At 42.8% G+C, this 19,806-nt stretch overlaps 1 protein-coding gene across 5 annotated transcripts in view; it reads right to left on the minus strand.

Moving 5' to 3' along the window:
- BTRC (beta-transducin repeat containing E3 ubiquitin protein ligase) overlaps window positions 1–19,806 on the minus strand; it is a 1,069,444-nt gene that overhangs the window by 241,261 nt on the left and 808,377 nt on the right. For all 5 annotated transcript variants that reach the window (XM_085606470.1, XM_085606471.1, XM_085606468.1 and 2 more), the window contains 2 exons: window positions 18,005–18,142; window positions 1,787–1,905 (listed from right to left, as the gene is read on the minus strand). In XM_085606470.1, coding sequence (XP_085462596.1) covers window positions 1,787–1,905; window positions 18,005–18,142 — 257 coding nt within the window. The remainder of the gene's footprint in view (window positions 1–1,786; window positions 1,906–18,004; window positions 18,143–19,806) is intronic.

Here is a 19,806-nt window from a genome sequence, read left to right on the forward strand (position 1 = left end):
TCTGATAGCTACTTACTTTACTGTTAATTTTAATTTGCAGTGTTTTTGTAGGCTGATGGAGCAGTACTGTCAGGACTTGGGAATTTTGCATTGAAACAACCTATATCACTCTTTTTCCTGAAAGATTTGCCAAACTATCCTCTCAAAATATGTTGGGCGTTACAAGGTAGATATGGCTGTAAGTCTTGTGAATGCTCTAAACATATGAACAAACGTTTGCGGGGCTTCACAACATCCCCTCCAACAAGCACAGGTCAGAAGCAGGCAACTGACATTGATTCTATCATATTCCACAATATGACTGATTGCAGCCAGCAGCTGTGGGTGCTTCCAGAGCCTGGTTAGAGCATTTTCTTCCAAAGTTGATGCCGCATGTAGAGCAAGACACTGGGCAAGCATACACTTTAAAGGGCTGAAGTTCATGCACAGTAAAATCTGCACATTACAGTAACTGCTGAACATATTAATGCAATAAGATATGTGGCCATTTTTAATGTGTTTAATGTTTCAAGACTATATGTTTCCATTGCTTTGTAAGCCTTGCTTTCTCACTAAATTAATTTGCTTTAAAATGCACCATTTGCCAATCTTCTTTCAATTGTGTCCTTGGGAGAAGGGCCCAACCTTAACTCCATATTTGTCCAGTGAGATTGCTCGCTTCGCTCGCTAAATAAAAGTCATGCCCAACTTTTACGCCTCATCACTTTCAAATGTCACCAGCCACCACTGGATTTGGTTGCCCAAGTTGAGCCGGAGTAGCCCAACACAACTCTTTCAAATATTTCAAAAGTTTCCTAACTTTATGATTACCAATGCTTTTGGCACTTGTGACTAAAAGTACTGAGAATTACATTTACCTTTAAAAATCTATGTCTCCGGAGCTCTCTGGTGGATTTTGTTTATCTTGGGCTCTACAAATTCATAAAAATATCTAGTTTTATAAATTGGTGTTAGATTTCTTTCATGTTGTGTGACTTTCTTATTTCATTGTTTGTACACCTAAATAATGTATACTAGTTCCTGTGTTTAAGCCATGCTGCTCTAAGTCCCAGCTACCTAGAATGAGCTAAAGGTTTTTCAAGGGAGCCTGACTGGACGCGAGATAGTTTTTGCGAGTGTATTACATGGTACATTCGCACAACCATACTATATTATATACCCAAATCCTCACATATTTGGTAATTGATCAAAACACACCAAATATTCACTGAAAAAATATATAATAAAGTGAACTTATGGTTCACTTTGTTTATACCATCCAAACGTAGGTTTAAAAAAAACCTCAGAAATCAATGAAAGTGTAGGTATAATTATGAATTTAATCTGAAAAAAACACTGAAATATGCAAATCATTAACCGCAATTCATGACCTGCACATTAGTCATGCAAATTATAATTTGCACAACAAATGCAATGGTTATGACTTTATAATCCTCAAACTAATAAATAATACTATAGTCATAGTTGTTTCTTTCATAGTGCTATGAGTAATGTGATTTTAAATCTATAAAGAAAAATCAATACAAACAGGAAAAACAGTTGCAACTGGCAATGGAGCAATAATTGTATGTCACTAGACAAAGCAGTATTGCACCATAAAGTTCTCTACATCACTTTTCCCTAGTGATGCCTTGACTATTCTAATCATTGACATCCTTAACATCTAACAATGATTTGAGTGTATTTGGGATCTCAGATGTATTTGAATTGCCTCATAGCATTTTATGCACTACCTCTTTTACGTTCTTGGAGGAACTAAAAAAGTTATAGATTTTCTGAAAAGTACCTGACTGTGGAGTCAGACGATCCTGTGATGATCACTCTTTCATCGTATTGTAGGCAAAGAACAGAACCAGTATGGCCAGTGAGGATTCGTTTACATTCTAGTTTATTCCTGTCCCAGATCTAGAAAGTAAATACAAATCACGTTTATATGTGAATTTATTTTCAGAGCATTGCACATGTTATTAGGTTCACTTTGCTTGTCTGTACAGTTGGTTGATTTTGATGGACTTAATATGATAAAATTGCGCACAATACAGTCATTCTTGGAAACGTTTCTTGTAAAAGCTACATTAAACAATTTATGGCAGATGGAATGTCCTAATTTAAAGTGCTTTGTAAATGTGCTTTAAATATTTGTAAACTAAGACATTTTATTAAACAAACATGTAAATGTGTTTAGAGGTAAGATAATGAAGAAAACCCATTCACCTCTCCAAAGTCTGAATCTCGTCCACAAGGATTATATCTTTATCAATGTTTAGGGATCTTGTGTCACCGTTTATCTGGTTTGGAAGGTATAGTGGATGCCTGAAGGTCAGGCTAGCCTTCGGTGAGTATTCTCTTAGTTCCAAACAGAGACGATTACTGTATAACTGCCAGGGAGGATAAAGCTGAGCGGGGATGGATGTGTGAATATATACTAAGAGCACCACAATTTCTAATTTTCTTTCCCCTTACAATAAGCTCCACTCCAAACCCAGGTTTTGGGAACACTTACCAAGGAGAGAACACTGGGCAAAGGAAACCACAAGGCTCGGGTATTAAATGAGGGGATTACAATGCACTGCCTTGCTAAACTAGGGATCCAACCACAGGCTAGTAATACAACAGAAATGCATTTTAAATAATCGTTGAGAAACTCGTATGTCAACCCTATGGATCGTACAAATGAGAACATGTTCTTGCTATGCTGGATGAATACCAGCACAAAGGTAACCGCGTAGATGTCCCAGTAATGGGAAATGTAACACAATCCAAATCCTTAGAAACATTCAGACCAATCAGATTAGTTCAATATGCAACAAATGACTCCCAATATGTACAAAAACTAAATAATTTGGCTCTTCCTCTACCCCATATGCACCGTGTCCATGAGAGAAGGCAGCAAGTGAGAATGTTTAGCCTTATTAAAATGTGTCATGGCCATAGGATTGAAGAAAGGGGTTTGAGTGACTTAATTAAAATGTTTAGCACACACTTTATAAAAGCTCAGCTGCATTATTTTGTTCAAATGTTGACCACCCATCGACGTATCACAGAGAAATAGTTTCAAAATTATTGATTAGAATAAGAAAGATGTTGGGAATTGTCTGAAAAGTTGGAGTATAGCATTACAAAAACATTCATTTAAAATTGGCCTGAAGTGCTGGCTATCAAGAAAGACAGTCTACTTCTGGGATCCTCCCGTTTGATGAGAAGTGTGAGTTAAGTTATAGGAGATGCAATGGTGAAGGAAGAGAAAGCTGAGCAGACGTGTGGTAAACTGTGACCATGCCAAGTCCTTGATCCTACTTCCTTGCATATCTAGGCTCCCACTAATTTTTTTACTCAAATTTGCAGGGTAGAGTGAAAGACGTCATGGAAAGCAAGGCGAGCAGAACAAGCAATGCAACTTAAAAAGATACATCAGGCAGGGCTGGGATGACACAGTTAATCAGTGCTACTCTATGGCTAGTCAACTTCTAAACCGCACTGTACGAGTTACTGCATAGAGAATATTTTTCCATGAGGGAAGTTGCATGTGATCCAATTAGATCACATTAAAACTTAGCTTCAGAATTTCAGAAATCATAACATAGAATCAGGGTGGTAAGTTAAATGAAGAGTGAGGCCGCATATTCACACCACTGAATGTTGGCAGGAAAAAAACACCCCTGCAGCTACAAGTCTATCCTCTACAAACAGCGGCGGTTCCTTATGGGCAAGGCGAAGAGCCAGGTTTCTAGTTATTCCTGAATGTTCCTTTGCTTGGCTAGATGTTACTTTTCAGAAAAAAATCCGTCAGAACAGTGCTGCAATACACTCACATTTAAAGGACTACACATGTGGTCACAATTCTGTATATGAGAGTCCATAACAGATAATGGCCTGTCCTTTATTGTACATGAGAAGAATTTTGGAGGTTGTTGTTAACAGGCTTGTGTGCAATGACACGTGTGCATAACCCAAAACTTAAAAATGGCACATTGGTGGTGTCCTATCTCACCAGGACGTTGACTGGACGTATATGCCTTTGTTTGTCTGTTCCTTTTGCTGATCAAGGAGAGATCACTTTAGCCGATGCATAGTCCAGTACACAATGGTGAACAGTGAATGTTTTTGAAAAGGGAACAAGCCAAGAGCACAAGGTGAATAAACACAGAGAACCTCATGGGACACCAACAAGAGTTAGTTTCCATGTGAACAGAGACTGTTCAGTAGGATGGTACTCCAGTATGGAACTTGGTTAAACAAGGGAAAGCCATCCTCGGAGACCAGGCTCAGGAAGGATGCTATGCAGCAAGCTACATCTTCTGCTGAACTAGTACCTTTGAAGAGACGGAACATATGGTGCCTTGTTGAGGTACAAGATGACGGTCCTTCTCTTTGTTGCTGCAGTTAATAATGTAGAAAAGATGATGTGACTTACATTATGGTGTAAATCAAATGATACTTCTAGGAAGTTAATGCCAGCTCCTTAGCTAATTTGACTGGCAGATGGCAGACAACCAGAGCCCACTTGTAAGTGGCTTTCGTTTACGGAACGTTCCTGTGCTGCAACATGTACTGTACTTTCTGTGTTATCACACCCCCTTAGTGCTTGCTTCCTCTAATGAATGCAGTAGTAGAGGTAGAGTGTCATTGTAGGACTCACCCCTGAAAATATGCCCCGCATGCCAGAAAAATGAACTAGCATCAGGAGCAGCTAAGAGTGTCTGGCACTATCGGCTCATGTGGTAGGAATACAAATGGAAACAACTAAACTGCTATATTACAGGTAAGTTTTCAGTAGTTTCCTAAAACTATCATGACTGGATTGAGCACGGAGATGCATGGGTAAAGTGTTCCATGTTTTAGATGTCAGATCTGACAGAGTGGCCTCCCATCCTGTTTTTTTGTTTTTGGGGACTGCACTCAGACATTGCAAGTTACAGCGTAGGGTACTAGTGGAGGAGTGCTATGAAAATATGGAGGAAATATAGATGTCACTTCTTGCCCTTTGCATCACTTTATGATAGTGATTTAAGGCTTTAAAAAGACTTCTATAAGCAATGGGCAACTAGTGAAGTTGGCGGAGATGTGTAGAAAGAGGTGATCTGTTTACTCCCAAAACTGTGTATGCGGCAGCTTTTTGTAGTAGCTGTAACCTGTGAGTTAGGAATTTGGGAAGTCCACTAATAAGGAATTGCAGTGGTCCAATCTGAAAATTAGCAAAGCCTGAACCACAACTTTCCTAGTGAAAAATTGAAGGAATGGGAGAATCTTCCTTATAATGCTTAACAAACTAAAGCAGGTAGTGGGAAGTGATTTAATTTGTTCTTCAAAGATGGTCCCTCGAATGCTGGCATACCGAGATAGAACTTTAAGAGTACCCAGCGATTCTGGCCATCATTCTGCAGACCACAGGGTGGGGTTGCCAAAAATGAACACCCCATTTTGTCTCCATTTAATATCAGAGAGTTATGCTTCATCCACTCTGCCACCTTCTAATGCCAAGAAGAAAATAGTTGAGATAGCTTTTCAGTGTTCCCGTCCAGCCTTAGGATGAACTGAGTGTCATCGGCATAGAACTTTAAGCCAAAGTGATCTATCAGCCTAGCCAGCAGTGCTACATAGAAATGTAATAATGTATGACCTAGTGCAAATCCTTGAGGTACACCAGCAGACGTACGTTTTGCTGGGGACCAGTAGTTGGCCAGACACCCTTTTTCCGTATAGTCTTGCAGGAAAGAAGCAAACCACTTATGATCTGCATCTGTAATGGCAACATCAGCTAGGCACTCAAGCAGAGTAACAGGTGAAATGGTGTCAAATGTGGGCAATGGGTCTACGCAAAATAGGGTTGCCATAAATCCAAGATCCAGAATGTGTGGCTTTGGTAATAGGGTTTCTGTGCTTAGATCTTTCCAAAAACCAGAATGGGACAGATGAAAGAGCTGGTGTGTTTCCCTTCCAAAAAACTCACGAGTTGTCTATTAACCACTGATTCAGTAATCTTTGCAGAGAGATGCAATAGATAGCTGAGACAATAATTGGATAAAATGTTGCGATCATACATGGGGGTTTTTAACAATGGTTTAACTAGTGCTTGTTTCCAGATAACAGGAACTATTCCCAAATGAAGATAAGATTTACACAAATCAGTCAACATAAGCGTGATGGTACTAGCTACTTTCTTTAATTGACGTATTGGTCAAACATCGAGAGGGAATGAAGAAGGGAGGGGGATCAGAATTCCAGTAATCCGTTCAACTGACGTAGATTCGATAATAACTGAAAAGTTCTGTGACCTTATTTTTGGGTGATTTGGAATTTGTGTCAACAACTAAATGTTAGGAATGGACGAACATGGTAATGAGGTGAACAGTCAGAGACATTTGGCCCCCTGCAGGTCCTTCAGGACTAGTTTGCTACTATCTCTATTCTGTACATGTAACATGCATAACCATTACCTATTAGAGTGCATACGTTACTTTACATTTAGATTTAATGAAACAAGTGATTTATATGCTTTCTATGAACTATAGTTAGAATATGTGCACCTTAAAATTGGCATGAGTCAACATGGGTCTAGGCACTCAATACCAACCTGATAATAAACATTGCATTTCTGCTTGCTGTGCATACCTCTCTTTCTGATTCGGGCACCAGAGTCACCATGTTTTACTACATTTATTATTTATTTGTTAGCTTACTATGTGATGGTCTTGTTGTTGCAATTGCTGCAAGGGATGGGCGGCAGAGGTCAATACTCCTTTGTGAGATGTCAGGAAGGCGGTAATGATGGACCAATCTGGTATTGTATTGGCACTGAGCAGAAGGCAGACACCAAGTACAGCAGGAACACTGATTCGTGATTGGTTCTTGCTCAGTTGAAACCTGTGAAATGTATCACCTGGACCAAATTTCATGTTTTAATTGTGAAAGCAGATAGTTAGACTTTGGTCCCTGTTCACCTTTGCAGGCGACGTCCCCTTTCTCTCCTTCTCGAGACCCAATGCTCCTTATGTTTCTGTTCACAGACGTACATTATAAGGCAAGTTAATTTCTCCTCTTGATTGGAACCTTCATTTGGTTCTACCTTCAATGCAATATTTGCTGACACCTGCTGCTTCTAAAATTCCCTCATACGCCCACAACCTTACCTCATCATTAGAAGGTTTCAATTATGGGAACATAATTTTATCTTATTTTGCACATACTGTCTTCAATAACCTGTACTAGCATTCACTGATTGAATTGCCTGGATTATATTCACGAATGCTGTATTGAGATGAGTATTGATTTATGCTTAATTCATTCAACTTGAGAATGTAACTTTACTAATTTGTTAGTAAACCTCCATGGTTTTCATAATTAGCCTTCTTTGTTTTTCTTGAGGGGCAAATGTATTATTACTATTATTATCAAGGGGATTTGTTGACTGCAACAGCTACTCTGTGAGTGTCCAGGTGCTGGCAGTAAATCTGATCCCCTACAAACAGGTGGTTCTAGAAAGCAGACGCAAAGAGCCATGTTTTGAGGGAATTCTTAAAGGACTGGATGTCTTCTGTGGCACAGAGCTGTTGCGGGAGGTCATTTCACTCCTTTGCAGCCAAGCAGAAGTAAGAGTTGCCACCTCACTTGTTCCTTGTGAATTGAGGAATCACCACAAACAGGCAATTAGAGTACCAGAGAGACCTGCAAGGTTAGTAGGGAATAAATCTGAGAGCCTCTGCGGTAGAAGGCTCTGTGTGTCAAGGTCAGCCCTTTGAAACTTACAGAGTCCTTGATAGACAGCCAGTGTATTTTTTCAAATAAGGTTGTATGTTAACTCTCATGGAGAGTCACACCAGAAGCCTAGCAGCGGTGTTCTGGGCCAGCTGTAAGCTCTTCAAGGGATAGGCAGGTAGACCCCAATAGTGAGTTTGCATAATCCAATCTTGAGGTGATCAGAGCCTGAATAACTGTTTGTTGCTGCGGAAGGGGAGTACCTAGAGGAACTTTGTTAGCAGCTTCAAAAGTCCAAAATAGGAACCTACCTATGCTAGCCACCGGGTGGCAAAAGATGCAGGGCTATCAAATTTCACCCCAAAATTCGCAAATTGTGGTAGGAGCAGGAGGAGGTGGGACATCATTTGGCTAGAGGTCATTGTCCCAGCTGGGCGGTGGGATCTCAAAGAGCAGAATTTCTGTTTTGCTGATAATACATTGAAGGCAGCTATCGCACAGCCATTGGAACACTGCTTCACTGTCACTGAGATGTTACTGAATTTATGATTTCAGCCTCAGTTCGAGATAAAGGTTAATCTCAGTGGACATAGGGCACATTCAATTTTGTGCCAGGTTTGCCCAGTGCAAACACCATCCATATCTCTCATGCTATCAGCTTCAATATGCCGTAACTGAATGCCTGGAGCTATAAGCAGACAGGAGCTGTTCTCGCTTGCACTAATATCGTCTGTTGGATTTACCCTGCTTATCATAGCTGTACAAACCAGTAACCAGAGACAGTGGATAACTCAGCCTGCTGTTAGTGCCCCAAAGATGTATTTTGTATGTAGTATTTTATAGCATGAACCTAGCCAAAAGAAATATGGTGGTCTGGTATTGTAGGATGTAGGAAGAGAGGCAAAGAGAATCCAGCATTTGCATTGTTGTTCTTGTAGCTGAGAGCTTGCCTGTTCTACTCTTTGTGTTGGCTGTGAGGAGTGTGAGAGACTTGGACCCCAGCATCGATTAGACCAGTGGTATGGTCATGAGAATACTGTCTGAGGATGTAAGTCTGATTTGCACAACTCAAAGTCTGCACATTCAAACTCCATGATTCCTGCTCTGATTAGCAAAAAGCAAAAAGCACAAAAAAGCACAAAAGAGGAACTGTTGGTGAGACGCACCACAATGTGTCTAAAGCAAATCATTCCACCAGATGTTTTTTCATTCAACCTTCATTAATGTAGCAACTGAACAGTGTATTCAAACCTATTGAATCAATGTTAGATTAAACCTGTTAGATTAAACCTAGGAGCCCTCTTTTCTGATGAACTTTGAGCTGCTTAAAAATGAATTAAAGGATTAAGAGCTTGAAGGTGAAAATCTGATCCTTCTGTGTGATAGCTGTTATCTCCCATAAAAAGATGGACAGAGGCTGCAATCCAGTTAAAAGGTTTGTGCCTTGGTAATCATTTGAGGGCAGCAAACGGTAGAAGCAAATCAAATAAATGTGCAAAGAATACCTTTGATAATGGTCGCAGGGAGAGTCGTATAGACTATCTTCTTGTCCATGTAAAGCTCTGGGCAAATTTTATTGATATGAATGTTATTAACCGCATTGAGAGCGACCATCATCCACTTGCGGCGCTGTTTGATCAACCTCTCCAAGGTGGACCACCAGCGCGGCAGATGAACCCCGTGTCGGATCAATTTTTGGCTAACAACTTGCGTCATCTAAAATGGGATAGGATCATAGAAGATCCAGCATCACTGATTGCAATAAAAAAAGAAGTAGTTGATGCTCCACAACCCCCTGTAACTATGGTAGAAGACGCGTGCCCCCTCCAGTCTGTGGTGTCAGTACATAACAAACTCTTTGAGGGTTTGAAGAAATATTTTGTCAAAACTATTCCCAAAAGACACCCTAAGCACTGTAAAACCGTGGGTTGGTACAACACTGATTGCAAGAAAGCCCGAGCTAAACTTGGTAGTGCCCTAAGGGCGAAAGACGTATCCCTAGTAAAATTGGCCAGGTTGCACTATAGGAGATCAATGAATGAAGCAAAAAGAACGTGGGATGATGAAAAGTGGAAAGATCTCCTCGAAGCTTGTAGATCTAGGAATACCAAGCAATTTTGGGATATTTATAAGTGGGACAGGGGGGGGGCTCCCAGAGCGTCCCCAGAATAATGTGGCTAAGAATGCCTGGGTTGACCATTTTAAACCACAGTATGCAGCTCCCAGTGAAGAAATAAATCCTGGTGATATTTATTGACGTGTACTATGTAGAAGAAATATTCCTTTTAAAAGATGTAGAACAGGCTCTAGACAAAGTGATTAAGGGTAAAGCTCCCGGCATGGATGGAATTCCTGCAGATGTGTTTATCGGAGATAGACACCTATGGTGTAGGTATATTATGCGCCTTGCAAATGCAATTGCTCAGGGTGCTGATATCCCTGCCTCGTGGAAGGGAGCAGAAATAGTCCCTGTATTTAAAAAGGGGGATAAGTCTATTGTGGCCAATTATAGGCCGATTAGTTTAATAGACTTAATCCAGAAAATCGAGGCCCGCCTATTCCTACACAAGATTTTATTATGGATTGAAGAACAGGACATCCTAAGTTCCGCGCAGGCAGGTTTTCGCCGGCGGACAGGCACAATTGACCAAATCTTCCGTTTTGTCATCTTATATTGGGAGACGGTGATTTTAGGCAAAGGTGCATTATATGCCGTGTTCGTGGACTTAAAAGCAGCATTCGATCTGGTTCCACGATTCAAACTTTGGGATGTCATGCGGGAGATGGGACTTGCACCTGAACTCCTCTCAGTAGTCATCCGCTTGCATGAGGGTAATGTAGCTCGGGTCCGATGGGGGGATGTGGGAGAGGTGACGGAAGACTTCCCGGTTGGCAGGGGTGTGAGGCAGGGGTGCGTCTTGGCGCCTACCCTGTTCTCGCTCTTTGTCAACGGTGTGGTCGACTTTCTCTCACAGACCCCCACTGACGCACCTGTTTTGGCTGGATCACGCGTCCCCATCCTCATGTTTGCGGATGACACGCTGATTATTTCCAAAACCCCAAGTGGTCTGCAGAAGGCACTTGGACGCTTTGAAGAGTTCTGCAAATTGAGGGGTTTGCTAGTAAACACTGAAAAAACCAAGTTTATGTCCTTTAATGCACACAAATCATTTAGGGGGAAAATACTTATGAACGATCTGCCCTTGGAGGAGGTAACCTCCTTCACATATTTAGGCATTACAATACAGAAGGATTTGCGTTGGGACTCCCAACTGGACCGAGTGACACTACTACATAAACAAAAATCAGGTGCTCTCGTTACCAGATTTAGTAGTTCATATACTAAGCCAATTTCACCAGCTCTGGAAGCATATGGGACAATGGTACTGAGCTCATGTTTATATGGGTCTGAACTCTGGGGCTTTAGTAATTTGAACAAATTGACGCTGCTTGAAAATGCATTTCTACGCAAAATTACAAGCCTTCCTGTTAGTACACCACTGCGCCCTCTATTGCTAGACCTAGGGAAAAAGTCACTGGTCCATCTTGTAAAGCTTCGTCCGCTACTTTATTGGCGTAGCCTTTGGTGCACAGATGAACTTGTGCACTACAAGTGCGGCTTCATGGACATAATTAAATCTGATTTATCACACAATATTCATTGGTTGCGCAGCATCAAGTCCCTCCTGAACAGCATCGGACTGATTGAACTATGGAATGACCCACAAAACGCTATTTTCCCTTCCAAGAATAAATTGAAAGCTATCTACTGGGAATGGGTTTACATGATAGAAACCACGCAAGGTCTTTCCTCTCACCTAACAGGCCGTTTTCTTGATCTTAAAGCTAGCCCATTGCTCGAAAGATATTGGGATTTAATAGAGAGGCCCTCCGACCGCAAGCTATATTTCCAGTTACGGGTGGGCACCCTACCGGTCGCAGAATTCACCGCTAGTTGGGAGAATCCCCAAAACAAAAGCGATAAATGCTACAGATGTATAGAGGAATGTGAATCTGTAGAACACTTTTTGTTTTTCTGCCCAATGTATATGTTACCCAGAAAAACTTGGATAAAACCCGCTTGTAAATCGTTGGGTATTAGGAATTATCGTATAGCTGCTCGTATTCTGAGCACTGACTCTGCTCCTTTCATCTGTATAGCAGTGGCCAAGTTTTTAGGGTGGGCCTGGGGCATACGGTCCAAAGCCTTGGGACACGATGGCAACTCGTAGAAAGCAAGCGTAATTGTACTAATTGTATCTAATGCTTATCCCAGGGATGGAAATATATACGTAGAAATTTTATACAAGTGTTATTTTACTTTGAGAATATTTGTATAGGTTTTAAAATGATTTCAGCTTTACTGACGGTTGCAATATCGAATTTAATTCTAGTCTTAAATATTTTAGATAATTTATATGTTATTTGTGTCATGTTTGTATGTGCTTTTATGACTCAACTGTCGAATAAAGCTTGATTGATTGATAGCTGTTATGAATCTGGTATATGGATATATTAACATCGGTGATGCAATGTTCCAGAATAAAATTCACCAATGTCCGTCACTGTAGGTGGAATTTCCACTACAATGGTGGGTACTAAAAATATCAATGAATCAATCAGAAATCTTATAAAGTGCGACTTCTCACCCCTGAGGGTCTTAAGGTGCTGAGTGGGGGATCTGCGGTTGAGTTCAAGAGCCAGGTCTTGAGGTCCTTCCTGAATTACAGCAGCGATGGTGATTGCCTGAGGTGCAGAGGCAGGGAGTTCCAGGTCTTTGCCGTGAGGTAGGAGAAGGATCTTCCTCCAGCCATGGTCTTGCAGATCCGTGGCATGTGGGCCAGGGCCAGTTGGGCAGAGCGGAGATGTCTGGTGGGAGTGTAGAAGGAGAGGCGCTGGTTGAGGTATGCAGGTCTGGCATTGTGGAGGGCTCTGTAGGTGTGCGTGAGGAGCTTAAAGAAGATTCTTTTATTGATAGGTAGCCAGTGAAGGTCTCCCAGGATGAGTGTAGCAGAGGCGTCCTGGATTTTTGTGGTCCTGAGTGGAACGGTGGAAATCTGACTCTGTGTTCAGCCGGTGAGGAAGGAGCAGATCCATTCTAGGACTTTTTCGTGGATGTTGGCGTCATGGAGTCTGGCACAGAGGGTGTGGTGGGACACAGTGTCGAAGGTGTCTGAGCAGACAAGTAGGATGAGGGCATAAGTTTTGCCTCGGTTGAGGAGGGTGCAGAAGTAGTCTGTAGCGGTCTCGGTGCTGATCAGGTGCCATGGAGGTGCTGGCTCTGCTGATGATGTGGGATGGGCAAGGATTCGAGGGGGCTCTGGAGTGGATGCTCTTAATTATTCTGAGGGTGTTGCCTGGTGTGAGGGTGGTCCAGTTGGGCAAGGTCTGCTGGGGTCTGGAGCCATTGGGTGCGGAGGTAGCGGGTGTCATAGATCTCTTTGCTCTTGCAATGGAAAAAGTTGGTGAGGTTGTTGCAGAGGTCTTGAGAGAGGGAAATGTCTGCTGGGTTTGGCGAATTCTTTGACCATGGCGAAGAGCTCTTTGCTGTTGTGTGCATTGGCATTGATGCATTCCTAGAAGCTGCTTTCTTTGTGGTTCTGATGAGGTGGTGGTGTGCGGTGATGGCGGTTTTGAAGGCTACGTGGTCTGCCACGATCTTGCTGCTCCTCCATCTTTTATTGAGCCATCTGCATGTGTGCCTGGACTCTTGGAGGGGGGTGGGGGTGAACCAGCTGGCTCTCTTCGAGGGCTGCTTGCCTGAGGGTTCCCTGAGGGGAGCCATTGTGTTGGCACAGTCGGAGATCCAGCGGTGGAGGTTGCGTGCTGAGGTGTAGCCGTCCATGGATGTCGGTGGTGAGGTTTTGCTGAGGGCTGTGGTGCGTATGGTGGGTTTGTTGAAGGAGAAGTGGACGCAGTGGTGGTCGGTCCAGTGTGGCTCGGAGGTGTAGCTGATGGAGATGCTGTTGCTTGCGGAGAAGACGAGGTCGAGCGAGTGCCCTGCTGAGCGGTTGGCGTTGTGATGAGTTGTTTGAGTCCAATGGTGGCAAGGTTCTCTAGTAGAGATGTGATGTTGTGGTTGTCCAGGTGGAAATTGAGGTCGCGGAGGAGGATGTAGTCCATTGAGGTAAGAGTGTGGTGAGCGATATAGTCGGCTATGGCTTCGCTGAAGGGAGGCAGAGTCCCAAAGGTCTGTAGATGAGGATGCTGCGGAGGGTGGTGTTCAGGTTGGTCTGGATCTGGAAGTGGAGGTGCTCCATGTCGGGTGATTGGTTGTCTGAGTTGGTAGTGAGGTGGTGGTATTTTTGTGTGTGATGGAGATGCCTCCTCTAGTCGGTTGATACGGTCCTTGTGGATGATTTTGATGTCTGTGGCGGAGGTGGGGTCCTTCCAGGTTTCCTCAAAGAAGGTGATGTTGGGGGATATAGAGTCGCGCAGGTCTCAGATCTCCACAGCGTGGCCTTTGAGGGAGCGGGTGTTGAGTAGGATGCATCTGAGGTGATCCGGTCTGGTTCTTGAGGGTTGCACAGTTGGTGGGTCTAGCGTGCGTAGGCAGGTGAAGGTCCGTTGGGTGTTTTTCCGTGATGCGAGGTGGCAGGCGGTAGAACGTCCGGTGTTGAGGGGGTGGAGGGCGCTGGAGTTGTAGCGGTGGATGGTCCGAGGACCATGGTCTGTGGCACTGTCCAGGCACGGATGGCCGCAGATGGGCTTGCCTTTGGTGTGGTATGGTATCTTATCATAGAGATAACATCAACTGCATGGTGGCTAATCAGTCATTCTAGGTATCCACCTTGATTTCTGGTGGAGTTACTTTCTCACATTTATGTCCCTAATGGTGACCCGAATTTTGAAGCTTGAACAGTATGGTTGGTGGGTTTACAGTGATTCTGAGAGTAAAACTACTATTGTTCTGTGTTAAGGCTTCATTGTAACTTTGCTCACCCAGTCAAACATCTGAGCCACATCCAACCATGTACACTAACAAGCTGGCTTCACTCTGGCCACAATTCCACTTAAAATACTCTCATTCCTTTCTTGACTATATTATGTCTATGGTACAGAAAATCCCACCATAGATTCTCCTCCTAATTAACTATTTTATCCAGAAACAGGATGACACTTGTTTACCACTCAAATCTAAATCAGGCCTACACTGAGACAGCAAGGACTGAAGATGTTTTGAGCCAGGAGATTATAGGTTTAATAACTGGCTAGCTATAACTGCCTCCAAGACTTTGTCAGTGAAAGGGAGGTTTGCTTTCAATAAATGGATGAGGATTATGCTTTCCTATTTATTTGTATTTTATTTATTGAAGTTTTATATAGAGCTGGCTAGACCCGGAGGTATCAGAGTGCTTTACATAAGGTTCCACAAAATTACAAAGTTACATCAGTTACTAGGAAAACATTTGAAGAGCGTAGAAGACAAAATAAATGGATTTTAGAAGGGTAAAGGGGTAGGAGGTAGATAGGATGGAGAGACCAAGGAGAGTCTGCCCAAAGTCCGGCTGGGTAGGTGACGGCCGAGGGGGACGTCCACAGCCCATCTCCTCTATAGCTATCAGGTAGCTCCACCGGGCATCAGCCAAACAGCTAGGTCTCAACGGGAAAACAATTAAAGAGTAAAGAGGAGGGATAAATGGAGTGTAAAGGGGGTGGAGTAAAGTAGTAGGAGGGAGAATACAACGGAGAGACGCAGTAAGGTCTGCCCAAAGTCCAACTTGGTAGGTGACGGCCGAGGGGGTAGTCCACCGCCCATCTCCTCTTTAGCTATCAAGTAGCTCCACCAGGCATCGGCCAAAAAGCTAGGTCTCCACGGTCAGATTTAGGTTCACAGATTCAGTATCCTGATGGGTAGGCCGGAAGGGGGATGTGTTCGATTTGGTTTCTTACAATGGGACCGAATCACTCCTTCTTAAGGGCTGCTGTGGTGTTCTCAGCTCCCTCCAAGCTAGGAGGGCGTGTTTAAATTTTGTCTGTGAAGATAAAAAAAGAAGGAACAAAAGACTTTTTTGTTGCAAACCTTTTGTTGCAGTTGTAAGGTTGCAATCTTTAGTATACTGTATCTAGAGGAACTATCCAAAAACATATTACGGGAGCATTTTGCACTTGGATTTTAGTTGAGCGGGTGGTTTGTGAACAATGCAAAACAAGATTCAAGAATTTGTTAGCAGTAATAATTTTGTTTGCAAGTGAGGGAAAGTTGCCAGCATGCAAAACTTTATGCTAGTTTTAAGAAAACTCCTCGAATAGTTAGTTGTTTTCACGATGGAAGTTGTGATTGCCAGAGGGTCCAATGTGTGTCGACCATGGATCTCTTCCTAACCACAGAATAGCTATCTCTGCATTGCACAAGAAACAGTCTTCAAACAAAATTAGGGCTTTGTCTGGAATGGAGAGGAATTGGGGGTATCCAAAATATATTGTGTTGTTTTGTTGCCTTCATCAAGATTATAAGTTCATTTTTTCTGGTTTTGTTAAATGTATCGCATTATCAAACGAAAATAAAACAAATATTCACCCAAAAAAAAGAATATAAGTTCATGTTGGTCAGGCCAGGCCTTTGGCTATAATGGTAATTATGTTTATTTGGCAACATGACATCTAAGGTGTGTTTTTGTTGCACCTAAAAAGTCGGAAAACATGGCTTCTGACAGTAGCATAATGATGGTTCTACTAGGCTTGGTCTTGGTAGATCCCTGTGACGATTCTTCCAAATAATAGCAAGCTTTGCTCATTATAGACATGGCAATCACACTTCAAGGAGACAGTAAGAATAGCTGGGGTTCGGATTTAATAGTGCTGAGACTTTAATATTGAGCATTTAATAATGATAAAATTATTATTTGGAAAGACTGTTAATATTTAGAAAATCAAGACTCGAGCCTTCTGCTTCTTCAACTAAATATTAAGAAGATACACAATACACTGTGAAAAGATTTGTGAAACTGATTGCAGCCTCTCCTTTCCTATGCAGCCCATTAGTGTGGCAAAGAGGGAGTAAAGGGTTGCTTAGTTTCCAGCCATAAGGTCTCACTGGGGAAGAATTTAGATTTAAAGAAGCTGTAGGATGCTTCCTAGCAGTAGGATTCTTCGTCTTATATAAACCATAGGTGGCTTGAGCATTACTGAGAGAAAATCACACTAAGTATAAAATGAGGTAGTCTAATGTAAGAACAGCTGGTCTTGCATGTTTTCAATCTATGCTTGGGCATTGTGGGGGGCACGCGATTTCATGCTGGATGGAGAGGCTGCTTCTAGGAGAACGTATGGTGTCCACTTCCCAGGCTGCCCACACCGAAATCGGTTTATGACACAATAATTACAATGTACAGAGGGAGAAGGTAGAATGAATACATACAGTCAAATGGAGGGCATGGGAGTGACTCTATTCAAATGGATGCAAACTAGCCTTACTCTTAACCCTCTGTATGCGCTCCGGGCACCTAAGGGTTATTTTGAAACTTCTAGTCCCAGCGATCCCTACATAATCTTTAAACGTACAGTGAGTGCCAAAAGAAGGCACAAGAGACTAGTGGGTCACTGAAAAGCCATGATACATCAAAAGAAAGGAAAACAAATTCCACCTTTGTTCTGTAGGTCTTATTTTCACCAATTAATATCCTTGCTGCAATATCAGCAAGCAAGAAGCTGTACTGTCCACTTTTGAATCCTTAAGGTTTAAAAAAGTCATGGCCACAACACGTCCGTTAGTTACATTATGCTAGAGAGTGGTTCTGTTTTTCGTCAGCACGTAGTACTTCAGGGCAATGTTTGGAGCAATAAAAAAAAATGCAATGCTACACTTAGTAATAAATACGAACTATTTTTTTCAATTGTGTGATATTTTTGTATATTCATATATTTAATAATTGTTTCTGGAGTTGACAACGACATGATCTGAAATGTTTTGAAGAAGATATGTCAGTGCCTTTATCACGACAACAAAATACCTTCAATGTTTCAAACGGATTAGGGTCAACTTGAAAATCTAGCTATCCCTCAAAGGCAATACCATAATGCAAAGGAAATTAATTCATGGGCGGGGCAGTATTTTGATAAAGCCAGAAACTAAAAATCAATAAAACTATTATCTTGATCGTTTTAAACCATGCACATCGATCTAAAAAATTGCATTGGTACACCTACTATTAATTTAAGTTGACTGCTAACAATTAAGAAACGATAATGATTCTTACATTTTTAACTAGGCCTATAAATATTCCTGTTGGCTTAACTGGAGCTGTGAAAAACTGTTTGCATCATCAGTGAATACTACTTGTTTCATCTTGTCCCCCAAGCAGCTTACCTTGATTGTGTTGTCCCTTAGGCCGCTGACTATCTTCTGATCGTCATACTGTAAGCAATAGACTCCTTTGCTGGTTTCACTCCGGCAATGAATGCGCTGTAAGCTGTGCCTTCCACACCGCCAGTTAGCTTCTATTGTCTGCAAACGAGAGGAAGAAAGTGAATACCGGCTATTAGTGAAGCAGGTAGGTATTTTTTAAAGCTTCTTGGGGATGCTGCAAGAAACATCACTTGTAGCTCTTATGCCCTTATTTGTACTGCACACTCAGCGTTTTTTTAACTTTGTTGTAGTGAACATTATTTCAAATTAGAGTTGAGGTCTGACAGGCCTCTGCTTTAGATTGTGCGGCCCAGTTAGTTAATATTCACGTTTTTGAGAGATCTCGCGAAATGTTAACTGCTTGTTCCTCTAATGCACATGTAAATTACTGCGACTCAGATCAATGCATCGCAAGGATTAAAACGGAGAAAGTTTCAAACCTTCCCCATCTGCAACAGTGTGCAGTACAAACAAAAAAAGATGTCGAAAGGCAGTTTTTAGAAGCGTCATTTTCGTGGTAAGCATAAGTAGGCTCTGTGTGCTCATTTATTCATCAGTGCCTTGAGTTATCGTCACAGCTTTGTCCAGCTCATGCGTTCATTGTCCTCTCCAGCGCCTTAAAAATCAAAAAGTCCCCTTGGCTTAGAGTGGTCTCGGGGGGGGGGGGGGGGGGGTGCGTTCACACCCGGGTGCTTTTGGCAGGTGGTTGTTGTGCCAGGAGTAACAGGAAGGACACTGGCATCGGATTAGTTACAGCGTGATGATTTATTATAGATAACTCCAACAACATGTAAAATACTGGGCCCACGAGGAGCGGCGATCTGCACTCGCCGGCCGCGCTCTCCTTGAATGTCCCGTCCCCCTCTGCGTCACGGAACCGCCCGTCCAGATAGGACGGGGCGTCACGTGACACAGAGGACAACGAGACATTCGTCTCTATGGTGCATAAACACTAGACCATACAACATCTCCCCCCTCAACAATATAAACAGCAAAACATTATTCAGGTCATGACAAAATCTTCAAAACGCTTGGGCGCCCTAACAAGTCTGGTAGGCCTCCTCGGAGTCACAAACCGAGGTTGCCCCTCGGCGCTTGGAGTGCTACTACATCTGGTATAGTCCTGGGCACCCTGGATGCCTTCACACTCTGGCACAGACTTTGTTCCACCCTGCACACCGGCACCACATGCCTCAAATCGCATCTCTTCACGACATGCAGATTCGCCTTTGCTAGCTCTATCGATAGGCGAGGTGTGCAAACATCCATCATCCTCCCTCTCACTCCTGCCCGCAACCTCATTTCCTTGCCACTCTGGTATATTATCGTCATTCCTAGACCCACTCGCACGGCCTCTACTCATGATGATTTTTTCCTGGCCTGCTTTGAGCTTGACGATGTCATCTTTGCTTCTCCATCCTCCACCCTCCAAGCACACTGCCCCTTTCCTAACCTCCTGCACCCGTACAGGAGTTTGAAAGACTGACTCCCCCTTCATCACCTTAAGCGGCTTCTTTACTAGCACCCAATCTCCCTGTTCCACGTCCTTTGCTCTGGCTCTATTCACAGTATCAGCGTATCGCTTGGCACACTCCTGTTTGGCCATGATACGCTCCCTGACTCTTAGCGTCTCCTCTTGCACACCCTCCGTGTCTTCTCTTACATCATACCACTTGTTGTATTTGGGAGTAAGCTCGCTAGTGCACCTTCTCCCCCTCATCAGATAGAAGGGTGTATGGCCTGTAACAGCATTCGGGGTGTTA

The sequence above is a fragment of the Triturus cristatus genome, chromosome 1_2, assembly GCF_964204655.1.
Source record: "Triturus cristatus chromosome 1_2, aTriCri1.1, whole genome shotgun sequence".
Lineage (NCBI taxonomy): Eukaryota > Metazoa > Chordata > Amphibia > Caudata > Salamandridae > Triturus > Triturus cristatus.